The 27,080-nt window shown below is 40.9% G+C and overlaps 2 protein-coding genes and 2 long non-coding RNA genes across 8 annotated transcripts in view; 1 reads left to right on the top strand and 3 right to left on the bottom strand.

Annotated features, from left to right (window-relative positions):
- LOC6578720 (homeotic protein distal-less) overlaps positions 1–4,761 on the bottom strand; it is a 29,000-nt gene extending 24,239 nt beyond the window's left edge. The window contains exons 1-2 of the mRNA XM_002004592.4: positions 4,108–4,761; positions 956–1,131 (exon numbers count right to left, since the gene is read on the bottom strand). Of these exons, the coding sequence (XP_002004628.4) occupies positions 956–1,131; positions 4,108–4,247 (316 nt within the window). The 5' untranslated portion in view covers positions 4,248–4,761. The remainder of the gene's footprint in view (positions 1–955; positions 1,132–4,107) is intronic.
- On the bottom strand, positions 4,638–25,028 carry LOC122757666. Its single transcript, XM_044010552.1, has 3 exons — positions 21,761–25,028; positions 4,911–4,913; positions 4,638–4,658 (listed from the first exon to the last, which is right to left on the bottom strand). The coding sequence occupies exons 1-3, from the start codon at positions 24,425–24,427 to the stop codon at positions 4,638–4,640; spliced, it is 2,691 nt and encodes an 896-aa protein (XP_043866487.1). The 5' UTR covers positions 24,428–25,028.
- Positions 10,693–11,750, top strand: LOC116804145. 2 transcript variants are annotated; one of them, XR_004364197.2, is made up of 3 exons: positions 10,693–10,877; positions 11,347–11,382; positions 11,448–11,750. It is a non-coding gene; the product is annotated as an uncharacterized LOC116804145 (long non-coding RNA). The 2 variants fall into 2 exon arrangements; XR_006357775.1 differs by lacking the exon at positions 11,347–11,382.
- On the bottom strand, positions 11,479–14,244 carry LOC122757662. Of its 4 annotated transcripts, XR_006357774.1 has the most exons (4): positions 14,144–14,244; positions 13,960–14,054; positions 12,353–13,900; positions 11,479–11,689 (listed from the first exon to the last, which is right to left on the bottom strand). It is a non-coding gene; the product is annotated as an uncharacterized LOC122757662 (long non-coding RNA). The 4 variants fall into 4 exon arrangements; XR_006357771.1 differs by having other exon boundaries at positions 12,353–14,054; XR_006357773.1 differs by lacking the exon at positions 14,144–14,244 and having other exon boundaries at positions 13,972–14,134.
- Positions 25,029–27,080: the final 2,052 nt, after the last annotated feature.

Below are 27,080 nucleotides of genomic sequence, written 5' to 3'. Positions count from 1 at the left end.
GCGCTTTACTTGAAGTCTATCGATACACTCTCCCATGCTTTCACTGTAATTAATATCACTCTACTGAAGAATATCTTCCAAAATACAATATCTCAGTGGTAAAAAAAAAAACTTTGACAAACTTTTCATGTAACTCAGAAGAAAGGACATCAATTTATATTTATATTTTTTCTACGCTCAGACTGTTCTCTAGCAATTCAGTTTAATGTTAAATATTAAATAAATATTAACATATAAATATTATTTTAAACATCTTGTGACTATCGTAAACTAATATAAGTTGAAATTCCGTCTCTGAACCGGTTCATTGAAGAATTAATGATCTATATAAAACCATATTATGGCTCTATAAAAAGAAGCCAAGCAAGTGAGAATTTAAAGAGTAGTTTAAGCTAATGGGCTATGAAATTAAGTGTCGCCAGCTTTGTCATAATAAATTTTTTGTTATGGAAATTTAAGAAACAAAAAATATACGATTAAAGGAATGGTGTGAAAAAAACTAAGAAAATGATAAGCATTTGTGAATGCTTAAGTTTATATCTATATTTGTATAAATTGAAACATTAATTTGCTTTGCTTCTGCAATTTACCTAAGGTTTTTTGTTGGTTTACAAAAATAACTTGATAAAGTTTTTGCTGTTTGTTTTTGATCAGCGTGGAAATGTCAAAGTCAAGTTTGTTTAGATGACGCTTGAGAGAGCGTTGTCCACTTGTGCTCAAGTGTCGCGAAAAAGTGCGAATTTAAAGAGCTTGAATTGAGTTGGATCTTGAGCAGAGGCCAAAGGCAATGCCTGACCAGCTGAACAACTCTTCAGACAACAATAGCAGACGAAACCTTAAGTGATGTGCGCTGTGCGAATAACAGCTGTATGAGATATAGATGAACTGAATGAGATGAGATGGGGCGAGATATGTACATAAGTTAGTTTTGAGTAGCTGTACTGCTTGTACTTACCATCCTTGGGAGAACTGGCGCAGGGCGGTGCATAGCTGCCTAAATGATAGCCAGAGTAGGAATTCTGATGCATGGGCGGGAATGGATAGCCTAAAGCGCTGCGTGGACTCGGGAAGCCGGAATCCTGGCCGCCCTGTGGACCAAAATGCTGATACGTGCTGCGTATGCCGCCGTAACTGTAAAGAGAACAAGCAATTTATAAATATAGTAAATATATAAATATATATATATGTATATGTGCATACATATATGAAATGAAATCAAATCGGAACTACTGCCTCATATCCTATTCATTGTTGGCCTTTTGGCACGCCAGTTCAGGTCAAAGAACAACAAATGAATGTGAAAAGAACAACAACGACAACGATAGAAGTTTGCGTGTTTTGTGTACACTTTTCAGTGCTGCACAACGACTATTAAATTCCAGCGCCCCACAAATATAGTAGAAACCTCAGCCGCAAAACTATCATGTTTAATGCACAAAGCGTCGAAACGAAACTTTATTTCTCACAACAACAAGAAAAAAAGACTGAAAAACAAAATCGGGATCTAATATGACAAACTTTTGCGCTGACTTCATTAAAGGGAGACCAAAAATCAATAGTAGTAGTAAATATTTTGTTAACACTTTTCGAACGGAGGCAAGCTTAAAGTTTTGCTGTCGAACCGTTGAGCAGTTGAACAGTTGAACAGTTTCCCAGGGAGTTTGGCTTTCCGAGTTCTTCTTTGGGCACAATTTCTAAGCGATTGCCCAATAATAAGCCATGAAATATTCAATACAAAGCGGGCCAAAAGGCAACACGGAAACGGAAACAACAACAACACGAAATGCAACTGACTGACAACTGGCAACTGGCAACTGACAGAGTGAAACCGCAGCTCGAACTCCGACAATATGGCAGCCAGCGAACCACTTTGGAGTTGCACACGCACCACAAGAAATGAAAAACAGAAAACAAAAAAAAAAGTAGGAGAAAAAAAATATGACAAACCACAAAACGCAAAGCCGCAAAAACGCAAAAATGCAATGAAATATGTATAATGAAAAATCGAATCGTGCGTTGCAAAAACAATTTGAGCAGCCCGAGAGAGAGTGAGTGAGAGGGGGAGAGAGGGTCATAGAAGCCCTCCACGCAACTAGCATAAATAATATTTACCCTCAATCGAAGTTTTTACCCATATGGAGTACAGTGTGCATACAAGTTAAAGTCCGACGTTTGCTAAACTGCACTTAATTGAATTTATTTTTGGCTTCCGCTCATTGCCGCTGGGCTTTTGTAAAAGGGAGTCCAAAAAGCCCTAAGCCGGGCGACACCAGCATAAAAACATAGCACCGATATAACAAAGAACTAAGGGTATATATACATATATACGCTATATGTACAATAACTACAACAAGTGACTTCTTCAATCAAGAAACAAAAACTGCAAAGAACACTTCAATTGATAAAAAGGGCGATATACATATAAATATATATACATCGTATATATAGACATATAGATTCATCCCATATATAGATAAATGTTTTCCATAAACTGATAAAAATACACATCGAACATGTTTAAGTATATAGTGGCCATATCTTTGTTTCAGCAATCTGATACTGAGCTACAACTTTGGCACTTCGTAGCCCGCGGTAAGGCAACATTTACAAAAGATTGTTATTCAGATAAAAGGCAAATGCATTGACAGCTGTCCATGTTTAAGTTTTTATCTGGCCGTATCATTAGCAATATATTAATATAGATAGCTTGAGTAGAGTCCATAAATTGTATAAAATATATAAATATGATAATTCGAATTGTGTTTACAGATTGAAAGCTATCGGAAAGGCTTCCGAGCATATATATTATGAACGACGGCATTCTTACAGCAGGTAAGTGAAATATCTGTATATTATATTTAATTCTTATTTATATTTATTGAAAATTATATTGCAAAACAAAACTTGTTTTTGCTTTCAACCAGTCTAGACCAGAACTCAATATATTCCATTTTGTCTTATACAAATTTTTGCTTTACATAATTCTGCTTATATAGAAGTTATTAATTTGCATAATGTAAAATGATTTTTTATGTATTTTATATATTTGCATATATATATTTTATTGTTATAAATATATTTATATACATATATAAGTTTATATCCTCAAAATACTTTTTTTTTTATGTTCAATTAAAAGGTCGTAATTTATTATAAAGGGAATAATACAAAAATAATTAAAAAGCTTAGAGCTTCTAATTCTAAAATTTGTTGCATTTTGGTATAATATAAAAGTATAAAATTTGAAGCTCTTATACAAATGCAAATTGAATTTAAAAAAAAAAAAAGCTCCTAACTATTTGTATACTTGATAAACTAACGAGTTTTTATTTTTAACCGTTCAAATAAAAAACATTTATTAAATACATTTTACTGCAGGTTTTAATGAATACTTGTATATTTTGAAGAGCTCTTAAAATATTTCTAGAATATTTCAAGTTTTTATGTATATATCCTATAACTATATCAAAGTATAATATCTATTCATTATTATAATATCTATTCATATTATATTATATTCATTATTATATTATATTATATTATGAAGAATGCTTTTAGGAATATTATATATAGAAATAAATGCTTCTATGTATATTTGTCAATAATATTATATATTATCTCTTACCTACAGTTACTTTAGCCATAAGAAAATGCTTTAGTTAACTTTATCTACGATCATGTCTAGCTGAGCTTGATTATTTTGCATATTATCAGGGAACTAGAGCTAAACACAGCAATCAATACAATTGAACCAAATTAAAGTCTTATAAAGATGTGGGGTGACGCCCTAGTTAATGTCTTGTAGCCTGGCTTTACTTTTTGGGTGTGTTATATAAAGAGCTGATGACGCGAGGCTGATAACAAAAAGCCAAATCGAAATGCTGAACGGAGCTGAATTTAGTGCATTGCAGGGGACGAACAGTTGTCAGTGTCTGAGTGCAGTTAGTCAGTCAATCAGTCAGTCAGACAGTTGTCAGTCAGTCAATCAGTCAGGCAGTTGCATTTGTCCTTCATTTACCATTTGATAGGCAAAACAATGAAAATGCAGCTTAGGCAAGTGGAGATGTTGTGGCATGTTGTGTGGATCTTAGTTTGTATTGTACTTACCCGGCGGCGGCATGCTGCTGCAGCTCCACAAATGCTGATTTGCCAGGTATATTAACGCCAGGTGTTATGCTGGCGCTAACGGCTGCCGTGCTACCGCCGTCCATATATTTGGGCGTATGCGGTGCATCTGGTGCATCCATGCCCGACTGTGGGGTGCTGGGAGGCCCCTCGTAGGGGCTCCCTAAATCCGTAAAATTGAGCGTGTTGGCGCCTATTGAGGCCACTTTATCAAGAATTTTGGCGGCTTTACTTTCTGACACGTGCGCCCGCGAAAAAAAATCAAAATGCTAAAGACAACAAATTACGGCTGTCTCTACGTGTGTGGGTGTGTGTGTGTGTGTGTGGGAGAGCGTGTGTGTGAGCTGTGTGTAAGTGTGTACTTTAGTTTTAATTGCACATTAAACAAGTTTATATTAGTTAGTTAGTTGGTTGAGTTAAGCGCGTAAATCCTTAACAGCATTTGTAGCGTAAGCACTTTGTATTTATCTCTCTCTCTCTCTCTCTTTCTCTAGCTCTCAAATTTTATACTTTTATTTTTGCACTCGAGAATTGTTGCACTCGCAGATTTGGGTCACCCTTTTAATAATAATGATGTAGTAGTTGTTGTTGTTATTGACGATGATGTTGCTGTTGTTGCTGCTCTGTTGCTGTTGTAGCTGTTGCTGTTGACACCACTTGTAACAATTTGTATTTGAATGCCTTTTATTTATTTTATTTATTTATCTTATTTCTCTTTGTTGTTGTTGTTGTTGCTGCTGCGCGCATTTAATTGGCATTCAGGAATAAAATGCACACACTCCAAGCCAAAAGAGCGACACACTGAACAACAATCTATGTAATTTTTATTTTCTCAATTTGCAATTTGCAATTTGCGCGACGGCAACGCGAACGATAACGCGATATATGTGCATATAGATATATGTATATGTATTTGTATGTAAATATATTTATTATTTAGAATCCCAGTAGAGAGAATCTCCAGCCGTAGCAGCGCTTGGAATCTAGCGTAAAACGTAAAATCGTGTGAATCGAGAGCTCGAAACGAACCGGGCGAACGGCGCTGCGACGAGCGACAGCAACAACGAACCAACCACGAACAAAGTGCGTATACGACTAGGTACGAGCTCAGCGCTGCGATTGCGCGCTGCCCGACTGCGCTGTCGTTGGTGGCGCAAAAACCGGCAGATGTCGCTTTGCGGCGTTGTCGCTGTAGCGTGCGAGCGCAACGGCTGTGCATGATAGCGCGCGAGTGCGAGCAAGACGGCAACTGTTGTTTGCCTGCGCTGCCAAACCGAAACCAATGGCAGGGCAGACAACCGGTTTGACGTCGCGTCGCTGCCGCCGCTTGGCGTGTGTGTGTGCATCGGTGTGAGCTGTCGCGGCAGCGGTTGGTGTTGAAACCACCAATACCATAAATTTTATCAATGGAGACGGCGCAGACGAGGGGCGCCCCCAAGCGGATTGTGCGGTTGTGTTTCGGTGTTCTCTTTTCTTTTCTTTTCGCTGTTGTTGTTGTATGTTATATCAACTTTGTAGTTGGCACTCGTCTAGTTTTATGGCGCCCCCTTCCAGCCACCCACTTGAGGCGTGGCTAGCAGCAGCAATAGCAGCAGCAGCGGCCCTCTTTGGGGGATTTACAACATTATCAACATTTATATTTGTATGCAAATTTTTGTTTTATTTTTTTCGAGCTGGCATTCTTTGGGCTTTACGGTTTTTGGACGACGACGGTAACGGCGACGGCGACGGCGACGCTCGCTGCCATTGAAAGTGCAAATATTTTGACATTTTGAAGCAAAGGCTTCAATTATTAAATTGATTGTTGAACCTGTAATTTTGGTTTTATTTTGCTATTTTTCAGCGACACGCAATCAACAGTTGCATTTGGATGAATAAACTGAACCAAAGGCATTTGTTTATATAATTAAAACAAGTAAAAGATTTCTGAAACTACAAAAATTGATTTCAATTTTATATAACTTTATGTCTTTCTTAAGACATCGAAATAGTTTGGAACAACTCAAGTTTTTTAGGGCTTGACTTTAATATTAAAGCCACTTGAAGACAACTAGCGCCATCTACTTGCCCAAACTGAGCAACTTGACAGGCGACAGCAACAACAAAAGGCAACAAACCAGTCAAACTGGCCCACAACTTGACGTCGCTCAAACGGCACAGGTACTAAAATACAATACAAGCACAGACTCACACACACACCCAGATGCCCACATGTACGCTCCCTCAGTCACCAATACACATGTGCTGTGCTATACACGCCCCCAGCGCGGCACACACACATTCACAAGTCAGCGTAGATGTATGCAGAGAGCGCCTGCGACTGCGCTCTCTCGCTCTCTTGCTATCGCTCTGACGCCGCCCACTGCTGAGCAACAAATTCAAAATGGCGACACGTCGCTGTCGCTTTGCAGCGCGCGCTCTACAGCACTCAGCGCGACAAGCCGAACCGTTTTCATTCACAAGACGGCGCCCGATGCCGGGTCACTTTTTGAAGACAAGCAGAACCTTTAACAGAGCCGCGCAAGCTGTGAGCTCTACGGCTTGCGCCCCTCCACACGCCCGCACAGAAGTTGTCACCTGTGCGACCCGAAGGAGGATTTCCGCTTTGACTGGGTTTTTTTTGTTGTAGTTTTTGCCGTTGCCGTTGCTATTGCTGTTACATATTCATAAGGCTTGGCAATTAGCCGGGCCAAGTAAAGCGCAGTCTTATTGTTAGAGACAAGAAACGTGCATCGGTTCAATACGATTGGCTGATCCGATTAAAACCGTAATCCCTAACACAAACCGCTTCGGACTGCACTAATTTGAGGGCAGTAAAGTAAAATGCACGTAATTGTTGCAATTAGTTAATGAAATATTTATTAAATGCAAATTATGATTGGCTCTGGCCACTGCTTACTTTCCCACTGCAATGTGAGCGATATATATATATATGTGTGTGTGTGAATGTTTGTGTTCGAGTGTGTCTGTGTGTTTGCTGTCTCTTCCAAATAATTGCACATAAATCGTATTGCAAAACACGTGCAGTGCAAATATGTCAAATCAGCGCGTTAGCAAGTCAATTTTGCAACAAATGGCCATTAAATTAACTTGTCTAAAAGTTTATATCAAATATTTCATGTTTTATTAGTAGCTGCCATAGGCTAATTAATAACTTGATCGGCTTAATGATTGAGAGAAGTCGAACCAAACGAGACAAATTATGAAGTGCAGACATATTAATAGAGTTGAGTTTGATAATATATATAGAGCTAAAATAGAAATATTATTGTTTATTCATAGAATTTTATACCTTATGGAAACTATTTTAATGATCTTCCGCTTAGCCTTATTTGGATTCCAAATATTATACTTTTTTATTTTGTGCTGAAGAGTTTGGAAGAGTTGCCTGATTCAATTTATGATAACATTTATCTAAACTTTTTCAAAGTAATATATTATATGAATATTATATATAAATTTAAAATATATGAAATGTTTAAAAAAATATATAGACAGAATATGAGATTAAATTAAATTAATTAGCAATTGTATATATATTTTAATGTAGAATATATTTAAAACAGAAAAATTATATTTAGCTACGGATTTTTCCAAGTACAAAACAATATTATAAAGTAAGAAACTCTGCTTTCTATACAAAATTAAAGCCATTCCCGAATACGAGCTCCAGCCTTGTGCTCTACTTAATCAATTAAATAAGTAAATAAATGAACAAGCTCTGCACTTTTCTCATTGATGTCTCACTTAATGTAGACGCCCCAGTAACTAAATCAGAAAAAAAAGAACACAAAAAAAAACAGAACAAATCACCCACTAAATAAACGTAGCATTCGAATACGGAAGCCTAATCGATTTTATTACCAAATAACATTAGTGGCCAGAAATGAAAGCCGAGTGCCGTCAATGCAATGCAATGTTGGACAAATGAGACGATTAATTTTGTTGGGCCTAGGCCAAAAAGAAGGTAAGCTAAAGACCAACAAGAAGAAAAAAGAAGAAGAGGAAACACAAACGACCCCAAAATCAACGGAAAATTTGAAATGCACAGCAAAACGCCCACAGGACGGGAGAAGGGGTCAGCTAGAAAGCGCAAAACGTCAAGGGTTCTTCATAATATTGAGAAGAGGTCACGGCGAAGGCGTACCAAAAGAACAAAAAAAAAATGAATGTAGAAGTAGAAGAAACGCAGGCAACAAGGAAACACCTACGAAAAGCGGGCAATAAAAGCAAATGAAAAGCAATGAGCGACCCCACTTGCCCTCTCGTTCGCCATCCTTCAGTGCCGGTCGCTGCCTTTGGCTCGCTCTCTTTAAGCCAAAGTTGACGGGCAATACAATTTATCATTTAAATAATAATGTGCCACAAATGACGAGAGGGACACACACACACACGCATGCACACACACACTGAAAGGAGCTGAAGGCACGCAAGAGAGCTCGAGAACTGAGAGAGCGCGAGAGAGATGGCTAGCGTCTATAAATCAATCAAATCCACACCAGCTAGAGCGAGCAGGAGCATGTCTCACTTTATTATTTTGGGGGTTGATGCAAGCTCAATGAAGTGAAATGGAAACTGACGACGACGACGACGTTGTTGTTGTTGCTGCCTGCTCACTTGACCAAATGAAATGCGAAACAACTCGCTCAAATTACATTTTAATGAGTGCGCTCTAGTAGCAAAAAGAAGGAGGAAAAAAACAACAAACTACAGGCTGACCTCACAGCAATAACAACAGTAACAATAACAACAACAACAACTAGAAGCTAACAACCCGCTGAACACACAGAAGAACTAACAGAAGAAAACTAAAAATCCATTCGATGCGCCTTTCAACGCCATAAATTTTATGCATGCATCTCCTCGCTGGCTTGGGAAGCTGTAGGGGCGAACTTTTTATGAATTTGTTTATGATGTACGAGGAGTCACTGATGAAAGCGCCGCAGCAGGCGCCAAATTGGGTCAGGCTACAGCGGGCCATGGGGACCGCCTGTGGTGAAGCATTAGCCGAGGCTGCCAAAGGAAGCAAGGCAGTGGAGCTGTTGCTGCTGCCAGTTGTTGTGGCTCTCCATCTCATTCACTCTCCCCACACTCGCGCTCTCACTCACTCTCTGTATTGACATACAATTCGAAATAAATCAGAGTTTACGACTTCATTGCACTCGGAGCACAGCTTGAAGCTGGCTCTGGGGCGGCATCTTTCAAGCAAGAAAGAAACGTCGCTGGTGGCTGGATGGACGGCTGGACGGATGGACGGGTGGACAGTTGGCTGGCGGGCTGGCGCTTCGAGCATCCTGTGTTAATTGGACGCCATTGGACGTCGTCAGTGCCAATAAATTGTGCAGCGCCACTTGCTCATTTGTTGATGTGTTCATTGAAAAGTATCGATGCTGATGCTGTTGTTGTTGCTGTTGCTGCAGCTGTTGCAAGTGCCACTGCCACGTACACGTGTGTGTCTTTTGCCGCACAATTTTGTGCATTCCTGCGGCGACAATTAATCAATGTCCGCTGGCTCCTGGCTCGCAGGCTTGCAAAACGAAAGACTTAGGCAACAAACTTGTTTGCTACCCTTTTTGGTTTCTAGCCCAAAATCAAACAAGCTCAACCTCCGGTGTTAAACAATTTCACACCTGGGAAACCTTTCAAGCAGCGTCACCCAAAAAAAAAAGAAACAAAAAATATATACCCAAAATGAAATGTTTTCAAATTTGAAAATAATTGTTGACACTTTTTGTTGTGTTGGCACTTGTGGTCGAGTTGTTGTTGTTTTTGTTGTTGTAGTTGCTGCTGCCGTTGTCATTGTTGTTACCTGCCCATCCACGTAACAAGTGCTCGTGTATGTGCGCCTCTTGACTGCACATGCGCATAGGAAAATAGGAAAAACTTCCGGCAGAGCGAACGAAAATTTAGTTGTGTCACATTAAAAAGCAATTATCACCTTAAATTAACCAACGTCCCATCAAATATTCAAATTGCGCGGCTCACATTTTATCTAATGACTTTTCAAAAAACTACGCACACACACCCGCACAAAGAACTTAAAAAAAAAACTTAAAATGACGCATAATCATAAAATAGAAAAGTTTTTTCTTTTTGTTTTTAGTCTGGGCGGGGGCGTTTGGCTCAAATTAACTTGTTGCTATTTTTGATTGGGAGCGTTTCCACCGACATTTAAAACTGTGACTCCGACTGCGACGACGGCGGCGAGGGATAGGTTGGGGTTACATTTGACTGCGCTTTTAATTCGTTTTAAATTATATTGTACTCGGCGTTGTGTATACCCCATTGCATATGACTGAACAGGGCGTAATGTTTATGCTAAGATGTAAGCAACAGCCAAAAGGATATATGAATAAAATCTCAGAATCAACAGTTAAATCAATTTAGGTCTGTTCTTCTGGTTGTCCAGCGATCCGTTCATCTATTTGTCTGAATACTCGAATCTCTGGTAATCTAAGAGCTGAGGCTTTTAAATCTAGATTCTCTTACGATATACGCTTATTCTGTTTTATGTAAATAATCGATAATAATATCGAACTTTACTTAATTGAAAATAATATCACGTGAGTTTCAGCAACTCCATTCATGAAATTTCCTATTTAGTTTCCTCACATATATTCAGCATTCTCATCCAAAATCCCAATTGTGTTACTTTTCAAGTTTCAAACTTTTTCCTTCCTTTCTTGGCCCCTCAAAATCTTTAGCTCTCAGCTAGTCTAGTAAAGAATCCGTTGTTGATCACTTGGCGCAGGGTATGTTCAAGTCCATCACTCGCAACTAGAGCACTCTCACTTTGCTTTTTTGTCATTTCTTTACATTTTTTCAATGGCTGACTTTACTTTTAGTTTAATTCAGCATTTAATCACACTTTGACAGGCCGAATTTAAAGTTGAATAATAACAAATAAGCATAGCCTACTGTGCACAGTGTCACGCAGGCTATGGCAAACGCCGAGCCACAATAATTACTCCGCACGAATCTAATTCTATGCAAATTGTCGAAGCTGTCAAAACAAGTTTTTAACTTAACAAGCAGCTGTCAAATATTTATTAAATAATTTTTAGAGGAACACAAACGTAATCAAATTTAAGTTAGTTTATTGCATAGAAATATTAATAGATTTGCAGTGCGCTTAAAAATATTTTAAAAATATGTATATAGTTAAAATGATTTCTTCTTTTTGTTAAATTCTTTTCACCTATTATTGATTTAATAAAATAGCTAATCTGTAATTAGATTTCAAAATTTTGTATTAAGGTAATAAAAAATATTTTTTTTTTTCTTTTTTTCTATTTATACTTTTTTTACACTTTTTATTTGAGGTACAATCGATACGATATTTGGCTGTGACAATTTCGTTAAATAAATGAATTTAATAAATAATTATACGGAAGTGTAAAACGGAAATTAATAACAGGCTGTACGTTGTTTGGCCAAGACACAAGCTATTGCGAAATACTCAAAATCCAACTTTTGCCGATTGATGCCCTTCTATCTGGATTCTTCTTAAGACTAACAAACATCATAGAATAACGCTCTCCTTTGAACATTTCTGTAATAAGAACTGTAAAAAAAAAAAAATTAATATTAAATTAAATTGTTATCAAAGTAATATTTAGAGAAAATTGTGATAGTAAGCTTATTTTTATATACATAAACAAAGTATATGAATATTATTTCAAAATTTGTTTTTTTTTTATAATTTCCTTAAATATATTACCAACATTTCGCACAAACTTTGGTAACACTGTGCATTGTGCCCTATGCTCGATTATTAAACAGCTTAGGCAACTACAGCAACAACATTGACAACCAAGCTAAAATTTGTGTTTTGACGGAAGCATTTGTCAGCATTTTTTTTTTTTTTTTCATTTTGCCACCATTTGTGGCGCCCAAAATGTTGACACGGGGCGACGACATGGGCGCTGCACAAAAAAAAAACAACAGAAAATGTATGGAAAATGGAGAAAAATGCTGAACAAAATGGAGAAAACAAAATTGAAACACATTTGAACAATTTAATTAGATTTGGAAAAATAATTTAAAGCAAACTAATCTGTGTGTGTGTGTGTGTGTGGAACGAAAGCGAAACAAAAAGTGTATAACAGTTACGTATATCACAGCAACACGTCAACTTAGTAGAGATTCCAGTATTCCCAATTCAGCATGTACTCTAAATAATTCTCATTGAATTATGCAGAGTTTTATCAATTCGAACAATATTTACCCATATAAGTAGCACAATTAGCACAAGGCTATGTTGAATTGATGCTAGGCAATCAACAGGCGAGCGCCCAACCAAACGAAGACACTCTCCAGCAGAATGAAACCTGGGTTCAACTGCAAACGCTCCGCCGTAACGCTTTGCACTGATTTGCCTTGGGCGGAGATTGAATTTAAATTGCAACTGCCATCGGATCCCAAATAGGCCGGACATTGGCGATGACAGAAGACGCTTGTGCTCACATAATTGCCATTTATATCACTGATAACCGTTAGTTGCAGCGGCAGCAGCAGTAGCAGCAACAGCCACCTGTACATGGAATCAACTTCAAAATTTGGTCCTAGACGCAAGCAATTATTGTAAAATAAAAAATATAAAAAATAAATAAATAAATAAATAGAGAATTAGGAAGAAAAGCAAAGCTTGTGTGATTGGTATTCGATATCAATTTGGATTTTTTATATAAATATACATATATACACATATGGTCTATAAAGCAAATATATATCTATATGTGCGTGTGTGTGTGTGTGTGTATAAAATTAATTGCCAGGATGCGGCTCATGGAGCGGGGCGAGAGCAACCTTTGAGTGATATGATTTATATTGTCTTGAGTCGACGGCGCCACACTCAAACCTTCGGCGGCATCTTTAAAGTCTGCTTAAAAATATATATATATGTATGTGTGTGCGTGTGTGTGTGTGGGTTGATGATGATGAGAGGCGGCTGCGCTTTTAATTTCTGTTTTTGGCCCGTTTTTCAGAATTTCATGCGCCGCAGACACCCTTTTAAATGAGGCAAGGTAAAAGGATTCGACGCTGCGCCGCATGCAACCTGTACAGTCTTCACACTTTAGCGCTCCAGTTTCCGTTTTTGCACTAATCCGAGCCGAGGCAGCGACAGCAGCTCAATTGAATGTCAAACAATTTGCATTTGGTGTCGTTTGTCTATGGGCTCGCTGCTGTTAATTATAATCAGTTTTACCTGTACAGGTGCCACACGCTGTGCGGGCGTTTGTTGTTAATGAGTTGTCGCTAGCGCTGTTGTTGTCCGTTTCCTGCTGCCTGCTTTCAACAGTTGAGCCGGATCAGTTGACTGATCCTCTCAACGCTGGCAAGGTCATTGCTAGCGCCAGGTCGCAATTTTCGCAATTGCGAACTGGGTTAATGCTAATGCGCAGCAGCAAGAACTGCGGCAGCAACTGAAGCAGAGTTCTGGCCCAGTTTGTGGCATGCAAATGAGGTTTAAGCTCACAAGTCAGCTAACGGTTGCTGTTGCTCTGGCTGCTGCTGCTGCTGGCACGCCCCTGCGCTGCTCAACGCCCGCAGCCGTTAGGCAGCATCTATCAAGGCTGACTCCAAAAACAGAAGATACTTCAGTCCCGACTCTCAACTCTCCATCGCCGACATGTTGGCCATGTTGTGCATTATAAAGTGCAGCACGGCTACCAGTTAAGTGCATGTTGCTGCTGGCATCGGTAGGTGTGGAAACTATGTTGCTGCCGCATGTTGCTGTGAAAATGTTGCTGCCACGTACGTTCTTGGCTGTTGGCTGGCCAACGAAAGAAAAAAATGAAGCAAAATATCGTATAACGCCACGGGGCCCAAAACCTTTTTCCATACCCAGTGCAACATGTTTTTGGCACAGATCAAACAGGGTATGTTGCCATTGTGCCAGTAGCTGATAATAGGTAGGGCAGAGACAGCTAAAGAGAGAATATATTGTAGATAGTTAGTTAGTATAATGTATGTATAAAAATCAAGCCAGATACGAAATATATATTTTTATATTTACTTTTTACAAAATTACATTTTTAAGGAAGACTTATAATTAAAAGGTATTTGACCCAACAATTTTTATTTTAGTTTTTAAATTGAAATAAAATGATATTCTTAAATAAGAAATAAAGTCATCAAGTTTAATATAAAATAATATATATCCGTTTACTAACAATGTTATGAGGCGTTTAGCAAACATTTAGAGTGCTTTAGGTCATCTACAGGGCATCTGATCGTCTGTCATGCTCAGCTAGAGCAGTTTTTGTTGTTGCTTTCATTTCGGGCGCTGTGCTAACCAAGTGGGCGCGTTCACCTGATGTTGCAGCCGCAGCAGCAACCGCCATGGCCAGCCGTAGAACAGCTTCTGTGCAACATGGCCAACTGGAAGGCTAGAAGGCTGGAAGAGGATCGGGCCGCATCAACCAAACTGCGACTGCAACTGAAACTGGAATTGGCTTTGGCTCTATGTAGCTGGAGCCAGGGCTGTGGCGCATTGGCTTTCTTTTCATTCATGCACTCTGGCGTGTTCGGGTTTGGCAACAAGTTGCCAAGCCATATAATTACCGCATCCATGTCGCTGCAAGTTGCTACTTCATAAATTAGCATGCCGCCCCAGACGTCGCCGACGCCGCAGACTCAACCGACTGCCAGCCATATGCTCCATTTGGAGCGCTTTGTCATTGCCAAGGCCCAGCGCTTGGCATAGAATGCGCTGCTGCAGTTTTCTCGCCAAATGTTTTCCATGGAAACGGAGCAAGAGAAACAAAATAAAATAAACCGAGAAATATATATTTGTGTATGTGTGTGTGTGTGTGTGCGAGAACTACTAAAAAATGCAGAGAGCACAAATCACAAATCGCATTGGCAGCGGCCATTAGGCTTCCGTGCTGCCTAGTTGTGCCCCACCATGTGGCATGTGGCCCAGACGCAACCGAATGCCAACTGCCTGCGGCAAGAGCTGCTCCTGATGCTCCTGCTGCTCGTTTTCCTTGAATTTCGCAGCAACATTGCAACGCCCTCGTCCGCGTCCTGCTGCGTGCTCTGCCGCGCCTTGTTAGAGCTGCCCGAAAAGCTCGTTTTGATTTCTGCACCGTTTTTTTTTTTCCTCATCTTTTTTTCCTGTGTTTTTTCTTTCTTTGCTCTCTTAGTCAGCCCCTCCCGAGTGGCTCGCTGTTTGTTGGCTGACCCACAAACAATTTGTTTTTGCATTTCGCTGGCGGGTCTTACACAGCGACTGGCTATGATAGCCGCCACCCAAAAAATGAAACGAAAATATGCGCAAAGCTGGGCTCCTGCTGGAAGCAGTTCCTACTCTAAATACCCTTGCTAATTATAAGTATTTGCATAAAGAGTTTGAGTGGCATTGAGTTAAATGTCAGTCAAAAGGGTATGAGTATAAGTAATGTGCGGATATAAGAGTAGCTGAGTATTTGGAGAGTATAAGATGAGTATGAGTATATGAGTAAAGAGTGGACAGTATAAGACAAATTACATATACAAAGAGTAGTATAAGTAACACATGTATACTAAGTGTATGAGTATAAGAGTCGTATAAGTAAAAGCAGGAATAGTTGTCTGCATGGGAATTGTGAAAGTATAAGATGAGCTTGAGTAACATAAGCTTCACTAATACAAGTATAAGTAAAAGTGCCAAGTGAAGAGGCAAGAGTAGAAGAAGTAAAATCAAAATCCCTATTAACTGTATAAGTAGGCGCATATATTCCACGAGTATAAGTATGAATTAGTCGACGCATATATATGCATAGAAATCTCAACAGTGTAAGTGCGTATGAGTACAAGTGAGTATACATCGTAAACGGAGTATTAGTAGGCTGACTATTGGTATGAGTAACAAGAGAATCCAATAGAGCAGTATGAGAATTTTTAAGTACTCCTAAAAGCTTGCACACTCTATATGATGATATGATGAGTAGTATAACTGCAAGCTATAATTATAAGAATGAGTACTTAGTATAGGCAGCAGTAGAAGAAGTAGTAGAATGCATTAGTCTAAAGATGAGTAGCATAAGGTGAAACAAGAGAATAAATAATGAGTACGAGGATGAATAATATTAAGTGAAATGAGAAATGTATAGTGTGTGTTTTATATGTATATTGTAAAACTCACTTATTCAATATTTACTGTTCAGCTTAGAACTGCCTTGATATCCATATCAAGCCAAGTTCATGAACTACTTCCGCCTAGACTCTATCGCAGTATAATTCAGATATATGCATAAGAAGTCATCATTCTAGACACATTACAAAGTTGTTAACAAAGCTGTTAGGCCCACAGTCGAGTGTGTATGAATGGAACAGGCCTTAGAGAAGAAGACTTCAGGAAAAAGGTGGGGGAAACAAAAAAAAAAAAAAAACGTGGGGCAGAATACCACGCACTCGACATCATTATCACGATCGGGCCACGATCTGGCGTCAGGTTCAGCGCGGCGAACTGGTTCCTTGGAACGTTCACGTTCATTGCGTGACTGCGATTCAAGGTTTTTCGCTTTCGGAAATATAGACGTAGTAGTGGTAGTAGTAACAGATATATGTATATATCTAAAAGTAGTGTGCGAAATTGTGGATTTCAGGAAATCAATCTTGTTGCCATTAAATCGCATGGCAATCGGTATTTGGCATTTCGTGTTTATTGTTTTACAACTTTTGAGCAGCGACAGAAGCGTGTTGCAGCCCTTAGCTGAGCAACTGAGTCGCGCTCATCATTAGCCGGGCCAACAGACAGGCCGAGAGAGGGGCCAAGGGGCAACAGGTGGTAGCTGGGGCAGCGAACGCATTGGCGTATTTGTTCGTTCAACATGACCGCAGGCTAGGCTTCAGCATGAGCGCTGGAGTCTGGTCTGGTCTCTGGTCTGGCCTGGTCTCTCGTCTTCCGTGGCCGGTTAACACCCAGTGCCACAGCCCCACCAAAAACACAAAAAAAAAAAAAACAACAACAACAAAAATGAATGAGAGCTGGCCACGATGCGGCAGACAGGCGGCTGCCACTGCCACTGATGATGTGGATGTGGATGTGGACGCTCAACCTGGCCGCTGGGCATCAACTCGTAAGCGTTTTTGAAGACCTCCAGTGCAGCACGCGATTTATATACGACACCACATCGAAAGGAAATGGCGCAGAGACAACAGCAACAGCAACAGCAGCAGCAGCACGAGTCGCTCGGGGTGTTTCCTTACGGTTCTATAAATCTCCAACTCCAACTCGGAGAAAAAAAAAAGAAAAAACTTTATTTTTATTAATGATTTCACTTGAATTTGTCTGAAGTTTTAAAGTTATCTTTTTTTACTCGCCGCTTCGAGTAAATGGCGACTGACTTTTGGCCAAGGTTCTATGAATCAAAAGTCGAAAGAAAAATGTACTTTTAATTGGATTAATTGGATTAGTCAAAGTCAACCGTAGAGCCACAAACTGTAAACAACTTCCAAAACAACTCATTTAGCGCAACACGTGCAACACACACAACATCAATTTTTTTTTTTTTCGAAATGCTAATAAAAGATAGATTTATCATCTAGCTGCAACGGGCAGCAGTCAGCAGGCGCTACCATAATGATTTAAGCAAATACTTTCAACCTGAAGATGAACCTAGAACAACAAAACTCTAAAGTAGTAGGTAAAAAACAAAACAAAATAATAATAAAATCAAGGGAAGACGGTGTAAAACGCTGCATCATTGCGCTCAGAGCTCAGCATCTGATGAGGGTACGCAGGGCAGACGAGTGCTCGAGCGGGAGTAGTTGGCAGCCAGAGTTGGAGCTAACATATCCAAAGACAAGCCAAACACTTGCGTGTGTCACTGCGCTGACGCTCAAGTGCTCAGTCAGGCACCAGCCACCAGGCACCGGCTCCAACTCCAACGCCAACTCCAACTCCGACTCCAATCACCAACTCCAACTCCAACTCCAATAGCAGCACCTGTAGCAGCAGCAGCAGCTGCTGCTGTTATGGAAGCTCCGGGTGTATAGGGTCTATGGAGCCTGCAGACTGAAATGAAAATTAAGTCATCAAGCCCAGTCTGGCAGCCAGCCAGCCAGCTAGTGTCTCTGCATGTTGAAGTAGGTGCTGTAAGTCCCAAAATCTATACAGATACAAAATGAATGTAAGCATAATCATAAGACAAAAATGCACTGAGAGAAATATATAGCTAAGAATATATATTGTTTTGATTTATATTAAAATTATTTTATATATTTTTTTTTATCAATTAAATTGATTCTCACATATTGTGACTCAGTTTTATGTAAAATAAAATTCCTACTACTACTGCAATAAAATTTTTGTCAGTGCATAGTTAAGCGTGTAGCTTGTAGCTTGTAGCTTGTTGCTCAGACACTTCTTGATGAGATTTCAGCTCATCAGCATTTCGTGTCTGCTTAGGCAAACGCGTTACAAGTGCCTGGCGACTGTGTCTCCAATCGCAGACCCACTCCCAGACCCATTTCCAGGTCTCATTCTCAGTCTGCGTCTCAGTTCCAGTTCCAGTCGCAGTTGCTGCAGATGATGAATGGGCCCGGTTGACATATGAGGGTTTTAATCGTTATAGAAAGCCTACGCATGCGATTCGAGCATTAAACTGAAACAAAAAATGAATTTTACCTTCTGCCTTTTTTATTTTCTTCTTTTTTTTCGATTCTAAGCAAAAGAAATATAAATATGCATATGATACATGTTGAGCTATCGAGATTTTTCGAATAGCTTTAAATTATTAAACGATTGAATTTACTTAGTGATTAGTTTATTAGCGATTATTAGAGTTTACAGAGTTTATGTGATAGACGCGAGCAAGCGACTAGGCTGTCGTGCTGTCCGCTACTATGTTTGTAATAGTCAATCTAACACAGCATCTGCTCTAAACAAGAGTTAATTGCATACTAACTACAATGTACGCGAGCCGGCGGATTAAGCTGAGCCGGTGCGTGGGTGAAAGAGACAACGCAAAAGGGAGAGCGTGATCTCCGTTACAAATTCTCTTACATGATAACATATTCTATGAACTGCCGCTCTTAATTACAATGAAGCGATGATTGCTGAGCCCAACATCCTCCCCCCGTTGAAGACTTAGTCTTCAACAGAATCCTTAAGGGGCAGCAAGCACAGCTTATTTGTAGCTCTTCTTATCTCGCCAGCTTCTGTTTTTAGTAGGGCTACCCGTGCAACGCCATCACTTCCAGGGATAAGTTCGATTATTCTGGCTAGTGGCCACTTAAGTGAAGGTAGATTCTCATCCTTCACAAGAACTATGTTGCCAACAGCCAAGCCAGGTTTGGAAGTTCTCCATTTCGCTCGCTGTTGTAACAAGTTGAGATATTCGTCCCGCCAACGAGTCCAGAACACCTGCTGGAGATAGCTTACGCGCTGCCAAGCATCCAAACGATTAAAATTGAGCCCTGTCAGGTTTGGCTCACTGAAGGACGAAGGAGGGCCACCGTTGATAAAATGCGCAGGAGTCAACACGTCTATGTCTGATGGGTGCTCTGAAATCGAAACTAAAGGGCGTGAATTAACGACAGCAGCGATGTTGCAAACCAGTGTGCGAAGCTCATCGTAAGTTAGGACGGAGGACCCAACACATCGGTAAAAATGATGCTTCGCTGTCTTCACTGCAGCCTCCCACAAGCCACCAAAGTGAGGTGATCGTGGAGGGATGAAATGCCATTCGATTGAGTCTGCCAAACAGAAATCCTTCACAGCCTTCTGGTGGGTGTCTGACAGAAATAGACGCTTCAACTCCTGAAGCTGATTGCGGGCACCAAGAAAGTTTGTGGCGTTATCCGACCAGATTTGACTTGGCCTTCCTCTGGTGCATATGAAACGTTGAAGTGCATGCAAAAATGCCGCGGTAGTTAAATCCTTGACTAACTCCAACCAAATAGCCTTCGTAGCAAAACAAATAAACACACAAACGTAGCATTTCACAGGCGCCTTGTTTCGTGACTCAGGCTTGTAAAAGAAGGGTCCGCAAAAGTCGACTCCAGTCACTCCAAAGACCCGATAGCCGTCGACTCGATCCTTGGGTAGATCTGCCATTATGTGTTCAACGAGTCGGGGCCTTGCACGAAAGCAAATTACGCATCTCTGAATTACACTGGCTACAGTTTTTCTACCTCCAATTGGCCAATATTGGGAACGAACCAACGCTAGCACTGCTCGGGGACCAGCGTGCAAGTTTCGCTGATGGAAATGCATTATGATGGCTCTAGTTACTGGATGAACTTTGGGCAAAATAATTGGATGGCGACTATCGAAATTTAAAGTTGAGTTTTGAGACGACCATCGACACGTAGCAGCCCAATCTCATCAAGGAACGGTGACAGCGAGGCTAGACTGCTGGATGACGGAACCATTCCTCTATTTCGAAGAGCATTTATGTCGTCTGAGAGATGTGTTCGTTGAATCATTCTTAACAGTATATGAGTGCCGTTCCGGATGTCTGCTAGGGTTATTCCTGGACCATGACTTTTTTTAATAAACTTTGATACGTATGCAAACGTACGCTGCAAGCGGCCGAAAGAATTCACAAACTTGCAGTCCATAGAGACATCATGGACTGCGTCCTTCTACAAGAAGCACAGTTCTTCGACGCTCAATTGAAGTTCTTTCTGGAAGTGCTGAGACTGGCCACTGAGATCTGGGCTTACAGAGGAAACCTGGACCGTTGAACCAATGTAATGATGCATTTAAATCCGAGGGCAATGCACCCCGAGATAATATATCCGCGGGATTCAGTGTTGTAGGTATATAGTGCCATTCCATTGCTGATGTGAGATCTTGTATCGTGGCGATGCGATTTGAAACAAAAACGTTAAATCGTCCGGGCTCGTCATTGATCCAAGAAAGCGCAACAGTAGAGTCAGACCAACAATGAAACTCGCCTGCGAAAATGCCTAAGCGAGCCACTTCATTCATTAGACGCGCAAGCAACTCTGCCCCGCCTAGTTCCAGCTTGGGAACCGTGAGCGTTTTTAGAGGCGCAACTCGAGACTTAGAGCAAAGCAACCTGCTGATGGTATGCTGACCTCTGGATACAATATAAATGCAAGCTCCGTATGCCTCGATGCTGGCATCGCAGAATCCATGGACCTCAACCTTCGATCCTGGTATTAATGATAGCCTGGGAAATGCACTACTAAGACCATTGCCAAAGTTGCTGCAAATGTCTAGCCATGCAGTGTGACATGCAGACGGGAGACTCTCATCCCAATCAAGTTTATGCCTCCAGAGTTGTTGCAAGAAGATTTTAGCTTTCGTTATTACTGGGCCGACCAGGCCGAGGGGATCATAAAACCTAGCAATAGACGAGAGAACAGAGCGCCTGGAGGGCTTAGAGGCTGAATTCAGAGCTAGATATGAGAAAAGAAGTTGATCAGATGACGGATCCCATGCAAGGCCAAGTGTCTTTGTAATGTCGCTGCCATCGTTGAACCTAATGAGCGATTCCTTGTCGCAGTCTGTTACGCCGTCCAGTACCATGGGATGGCTTGAACACCACTTCCTCAATTTAAACTTCCCACATGCCAAGATTCCAGCTGTCTCTTGCATAACAAGTCTTGCTTCTTCGACTGAATTTCCTCCACTAATCAAATCATCAACATAGAAATCGCGAAGCAGTACGTCGGACCCGACTGGGAATGCGTTCCTTTCATCTACGGCAAGCTGATGCATGGCGCGCACAGACAAAAATGACGCTGGTTTTGTTCCATATGTTACCGTATCAAGCCTGAAAACTTCCAACTCATCATCTGGCGAATTCCTCCATAAAATGCATTGTAGATAGCTGTCCGGCTCAGGTACTTTCACGCAACGATACATTTTGCAAATATCGCCGGTGAGTGCAACTGGATAAGATCGGAAGCGCAATAATATGTCGACTAATTTTGGCTGAATGACGGGACCTGACATTAGAATGTCATTCAACGAATGCCCAGTTGTTGTAGATGCAGATCCATCAAAGACGACGCGAAGCTTGGTAGTTGTGCTATCATCCTTCAGAACGCAGTGATGAGGAAGAAAATATCTGCATAGATGGAATGAATTTAGAGGAACGCGTGACATGTGACCAAGTTCAAGATACTCTTTCAGAAATGCTGAGTATTGAGACTTTATATGCGGCAAACGACTCAATTTCTTCTCCAAATTGAGAAACCGATGTCGCGCTTGCTCATAAGAATCTCCAAGAAGCTCACAACTAAGCTTAACAGGCAGGCGTACTGTATATTGGCCACTAGCCAATCGATTGTAATGCCTCGCAAAATGCGCTTCGCAGTCTGAGTCTTCCTTGCTGAACTTTACAATGGAATCGCTGCAGCGCTCAACTTCCCAAAAGCGACGAACGAGACTGTCCAACTTGATATCAGCACAGGAGTCTGTAATCGGATCCAAAGGCGTCTTTGAAGCTATTAGCACGGAGTTGTGGTTGCGAGCCTCGCCACCTGATACAACCCAACCAAGACGAGTCTTCTGTAACAATGGAAGTCCAGGCATCAACTTGATTTGTCCCACACAGAGCAAATCATAAAACAGGCTAGCTCCGATAAGCAGATCTACTCGTTGCGGCCTATGGAAAGCTGGATCTGCCAGCACTATATTTTGCGGTATGCTCCAATTGCTCGTATTCACATTAGAACTGGGCTGCCTGCCAGTTATATTTGTAGCTACCATAGCCGTTATGCTAGTTGTATATTCAGATGCATGAGCTTGAAGAGTGAGGCAAATGCTGCTGCCATCCATGGCAACATTGGAGTCGCCTACGCCGCATACAGATGCCACCGATTTTGTTCTCTTAAGTTGCAGGAGATTCGCAAATCTGGCTGTAATGAGATGTAGTTGAGAGCCTGAATCTAAAAGTGCACGACAAGGAACAAGCTCGCCAAACCGATTCCTTGCCAGAACCACTGCGGTAGCCAGGAGCACAACATCGCTGTGCCGATCCTTGGATAAGAGAGTAGTGGCTGGTGCTGAGGGCTGAGGGATGGTCTGTACTCTTGATGTTGAAGATTGTTGATGGGGCGTAATTGCTGCCTGCGATGTGCTGGAGTGGCCGAGATGAAGAAGCGTATGATGCTTGACTCCACAGACCCGACAACTGCGCGAGCCACATTGTCGCGACTGATGACCTCCCTTGAGACAATTCAAACATAAGCCAGCCTTTCGGACCTCATTCAGGCGAAGACTAGGAGACAAGTTTGCGAATCTTGGGCATTTGTAGATTGTGTGCTCAAGATCATTACAAAAATTGCAACTGTGAGTACTGTGGCCGGTTACGAGAAATGCTGATCTACTGGTAGCAACCTTACTGCAAGAATTCATCGGCTTACTTGACGAATAGTTTGTAAGAGCAAATTTCATCGATTCCAAAGTACGGCAACGAAGCTCAAGAAATGAGGAGACTTCTTCATATCTGGGTATCTGAAGAGCCGTCTCTGAGTTGTCCAATTTCTCTTCCCATTTAGCTTGTGAGGCCTCATCAAGCTTCTGTAGCAGTATCTGAGCAATCATGGCACTGGCTATCTGCTCTGTTGTGCCCAGACTACTGAGCGCACGCATATGGACATTGAAGCTGTCAGATAGCTCACGCAGCTTGATTATGGATCCGTTTTCTACTCTTTTGAGACCTAAGATCTTTACGATGTGGGCCTGGAAGATTAAACGTCGGTTATCATATCTCTGCTTTAATAAATTTATGGCAATTGTATAATTATCATTAGAAATTTCCAAAGAGCGAACCGTATCCAACGCTGCGCCATCGAGGCAGGACCGGAGGTGCTGAAGTCTTTCCATATTGCTGATTTCTGGCCGACTTTCAATGATTGTAGAAAACATTGAGTAGAAATCAGCCCAATTAGCATATCCACCGCTGAACGTAGGTAGCTTTAATGGCGGCAACGCAGGTGCAGCCTGCAATCTGGGAGCGGATGCGCGAGGAGGGTCACTTGGACGGCTAAACGTGGAACTATGATGCACTTGAGCAGTACGACTTTGCACTTCGGACATTATTGTTGACTGCATGACCATTATTAAATCATCAAAGTCAGTGCGCAAATTGCTGGACATCTCAGTAAAGTCGAGCTCCTCTAGACTTTCATGGGCCTTGCTAAAGGAGTGGCTTAGCTTGTCGATATGCTCCAGTAGAACATTTAGAGTGCTGTCACTGTGATCGGCAAGAGCATCTGAATCGACCTTGGATTGTAGCTTTTTTACGCGTTCAAACACCGACTGTACCTTGAGCTTATAAAACCGCACGCGATCTTCGGGAGCAACTGCACTAGCATCTAAATTCGCCATGACGAGTACAGCAAGAGCAACACGATAGAGTTCAAAGTCGTTGGTGCGAGCGCGATTGCAAGAGTAAGTAAATGTATATATAGCGCAGACACAAACTTGGAATAAGTCGTATTTGTCGAGCAGAGTACTTGCAACTTTAATAAACTGGCAAAGAATTATATTATGGTACTCAAATAATATACACGTATGAATTGTTGCACACCGGTACGATTATTATGGACGCGCTCGTATCGCAGCCGTGGCGAAAAAGTGCAATGTCAACGAAGAATAACGGCAAGCATGTAATTACACTGTGCTTATGTAAACTTAATCACTTATAGATTGAAGCTATAGAACACGCAGTCACTAACCATAGACATAGTTCAGAAATTAGTTGATTCTTTATTAGATTGTCATTTGCAGAAGTTTTCGCATGTGTACTACTTTTACGGGCGCCAGTGTATTGCAGACCGAACGAAAGAGTGTCTGGCGAATTGGCAAAGTAACGGCACGCAACTAATCGCTATATACACTGCTTATGTTCACGGGTGTATGTATGTATGTGATGCTGTCAATATATATATGCAAATATGTAAAGAAACGAAAAGAGAATCACGTCGGGGTCACCAAATGTTGAGCTATCGAGATTTTTCGAATAGCTTTAAATTATTAAACGATTGAATTTACTTAGTGATTAGTTTATTAGCGATTATTAGAGTTTACAGAGTTTATGTGATAGACGCGAGCAAGCGACTAGGCTGTCGTGCTGTCCGCTACTATGTTTGTAATAGTCAATCTAACACAGCATCTGCTCTAAACAAGAGTTAATTGCATACTAACTACAATGTACGCGAGCCGGCGGATTAAGCTGAGCCGGTGCGTGGGTGAAAGAGACAACGCAAAAGGGAGAGCGTGATCTCCGTTACAAATTCTCTTACATGATAACATATTCTATGAACTGCCGCTCTTAATTACAATGAAGCGATGATTGCTGAGCCCAACAATACATATGTAGAAGAATTATAGCTGCTCTTCTGCTTCCACTTGGTCTGCATCGGGGCCACTCCCACGCTTTGTTATCCTGTTTTGCGGCTTGCGCTTTCTCCTTGGCCAGTGCGGCATCCTTTTTAACTGCCCGCCACATACTTGACTTTGCAACGCGTCATGGAGCGCCTCATCAGACAGGATCAAACGGCTTTCAACAAGTTTTCGCTGGCCTTTTGTTAGAGGCCCCGAAATCGAACAAAGACCAGACACAAATCAAAGCGGCAAAAAAACAACAACAACATATGTAAAAAAATAATAATAATAAAAAAAAAGGAAAAGCTGAACAGCGGCAAATGTCAGTCAGCCTATTGATTATGATCATCAAATTATTGAGCGCCTATGAGCGAGGCATCGACATCGGCGTCGACTTCAGCCTGAGATTGGGCACAATACGCCCCCTTCCGCAACAAATGCGGCCAGTCTAAGGAGGAGGCTGTGGCAGCAACTGTTGCTGCTGCTTTGGCTGTTGCTGTTGCTGTTGCTTTTGCTGATGAAGACAAGTAACAACAAAACTGCTGACACAATCGCAGCAATTAAATCGTATGACGCGGCGGCAATGCCAATGCAATCGAAGTCAATCGACAACAGGGCCCTGGCCCAGGGGATGGAGTGTGAGGGAGGCACTCGGCTGACTGACTCTTGAGGAGCGCATCTCGACAGCGATAAACGATTTTTGGTTGCGTCTTTACAACTTTAACAGGTGAGAAAATGGGTTCAACAACGTGAGTGCGCCTCTCTCTCTCTCTCTCCCGAGCGCTCTTTCTGTCTCCCTCTTGCTCTCTGTCTGTGTGCGCCCATTTCAGTTTCATTCATGAGTCCTGACATCGTCTAATTCAATTGTCCAGCTCTTTGGCGCTATGACTGGCCAAAAAACGAACGAGAAAAAGGGTAGACTGAAAAGGGGCACAGGTTCAGCGGCTAAGGTTGAACCAATGATTGTTTTTGGCCAGTAGATCGCATCAGCGGATTGCTCGCATTTCATTCGCTCCAATGGACCATTTACTTTGAACAACACAGCAGATCTGCATGGCCGATGGTTGCTGCTGCTTTCAAGTCGCCCGTAGATAATTTCACCAATCAATTGAACTGAACTTCCGTTTCGATTGCGTGCCAGCGATAAAACAAATATATATAAATATAGTATATACATATTTGATAATCGTTTCTTTTTTTTTTTTTTTTTTATAATTTTTGCCGAGATTGCTTTGGTTTCTATAAATAAAAATAATTGCTTTATCTTTGAGTGTTTGCTTTTGAGTGCGTAATCCAGAAAGCTTTGTGGTTCATGGGAGTCTTCAGCGAGTAGCTTGGAGCTAGTTGTGGAGGTAAAACTATTCCAATTTTTTCATTGGATTTGTCGCTTAAGCTATATATTTTGTAGATGAATTTAAAATATATTTGTTACTAAGATATTCTGAGATTTTTTTTCAGAAATATTATATTAAAAGATTTTTCTCTTATTTATGTTTATGTTTCGAAAATTACTAAAATATATTTATAATTTATAAAACATACTTTCATTAATATATTGATTGAGTTTAATAGAGTTCACGCAACCTGGTTATAATGTTAATAAAATTGTTTATAGGTAGTTAATATAGGCTAAGACAAATTACATATAAAGCTT

The sequence above is a fragment of the Drosophila mojavensis genome, unplaced genomic scaffold, assembly GCF_018153725.1.
Source record: "Drosophila mojavensis isolate 15081-1352.22 unplaced genomic scaffold, ASM1815372v1 contig_80, whole genome shotgun sequence".
NCBI lineage: Eukaryota > Metazoa > Arthropoda > Insecta > Diptera > Drosophilidae > Drosophila > Drosophila mojavensis.
The sequence above is the reverse complement of the archived record's forward strand: the minus strand, read 5'-3'. Positions and strand labels throughout refer to the sequence as shown.

Bases quoted from the DNA above. Each gene is read 5' to 3' on its own strand.
- LOC122757666 (XM_044010552.1), bottom strand. From the start codon at position 24,427: ATGGCGAATTTAGATGCTAGTGCAGTTGCTCCCGAAGATCGCGTGCGG.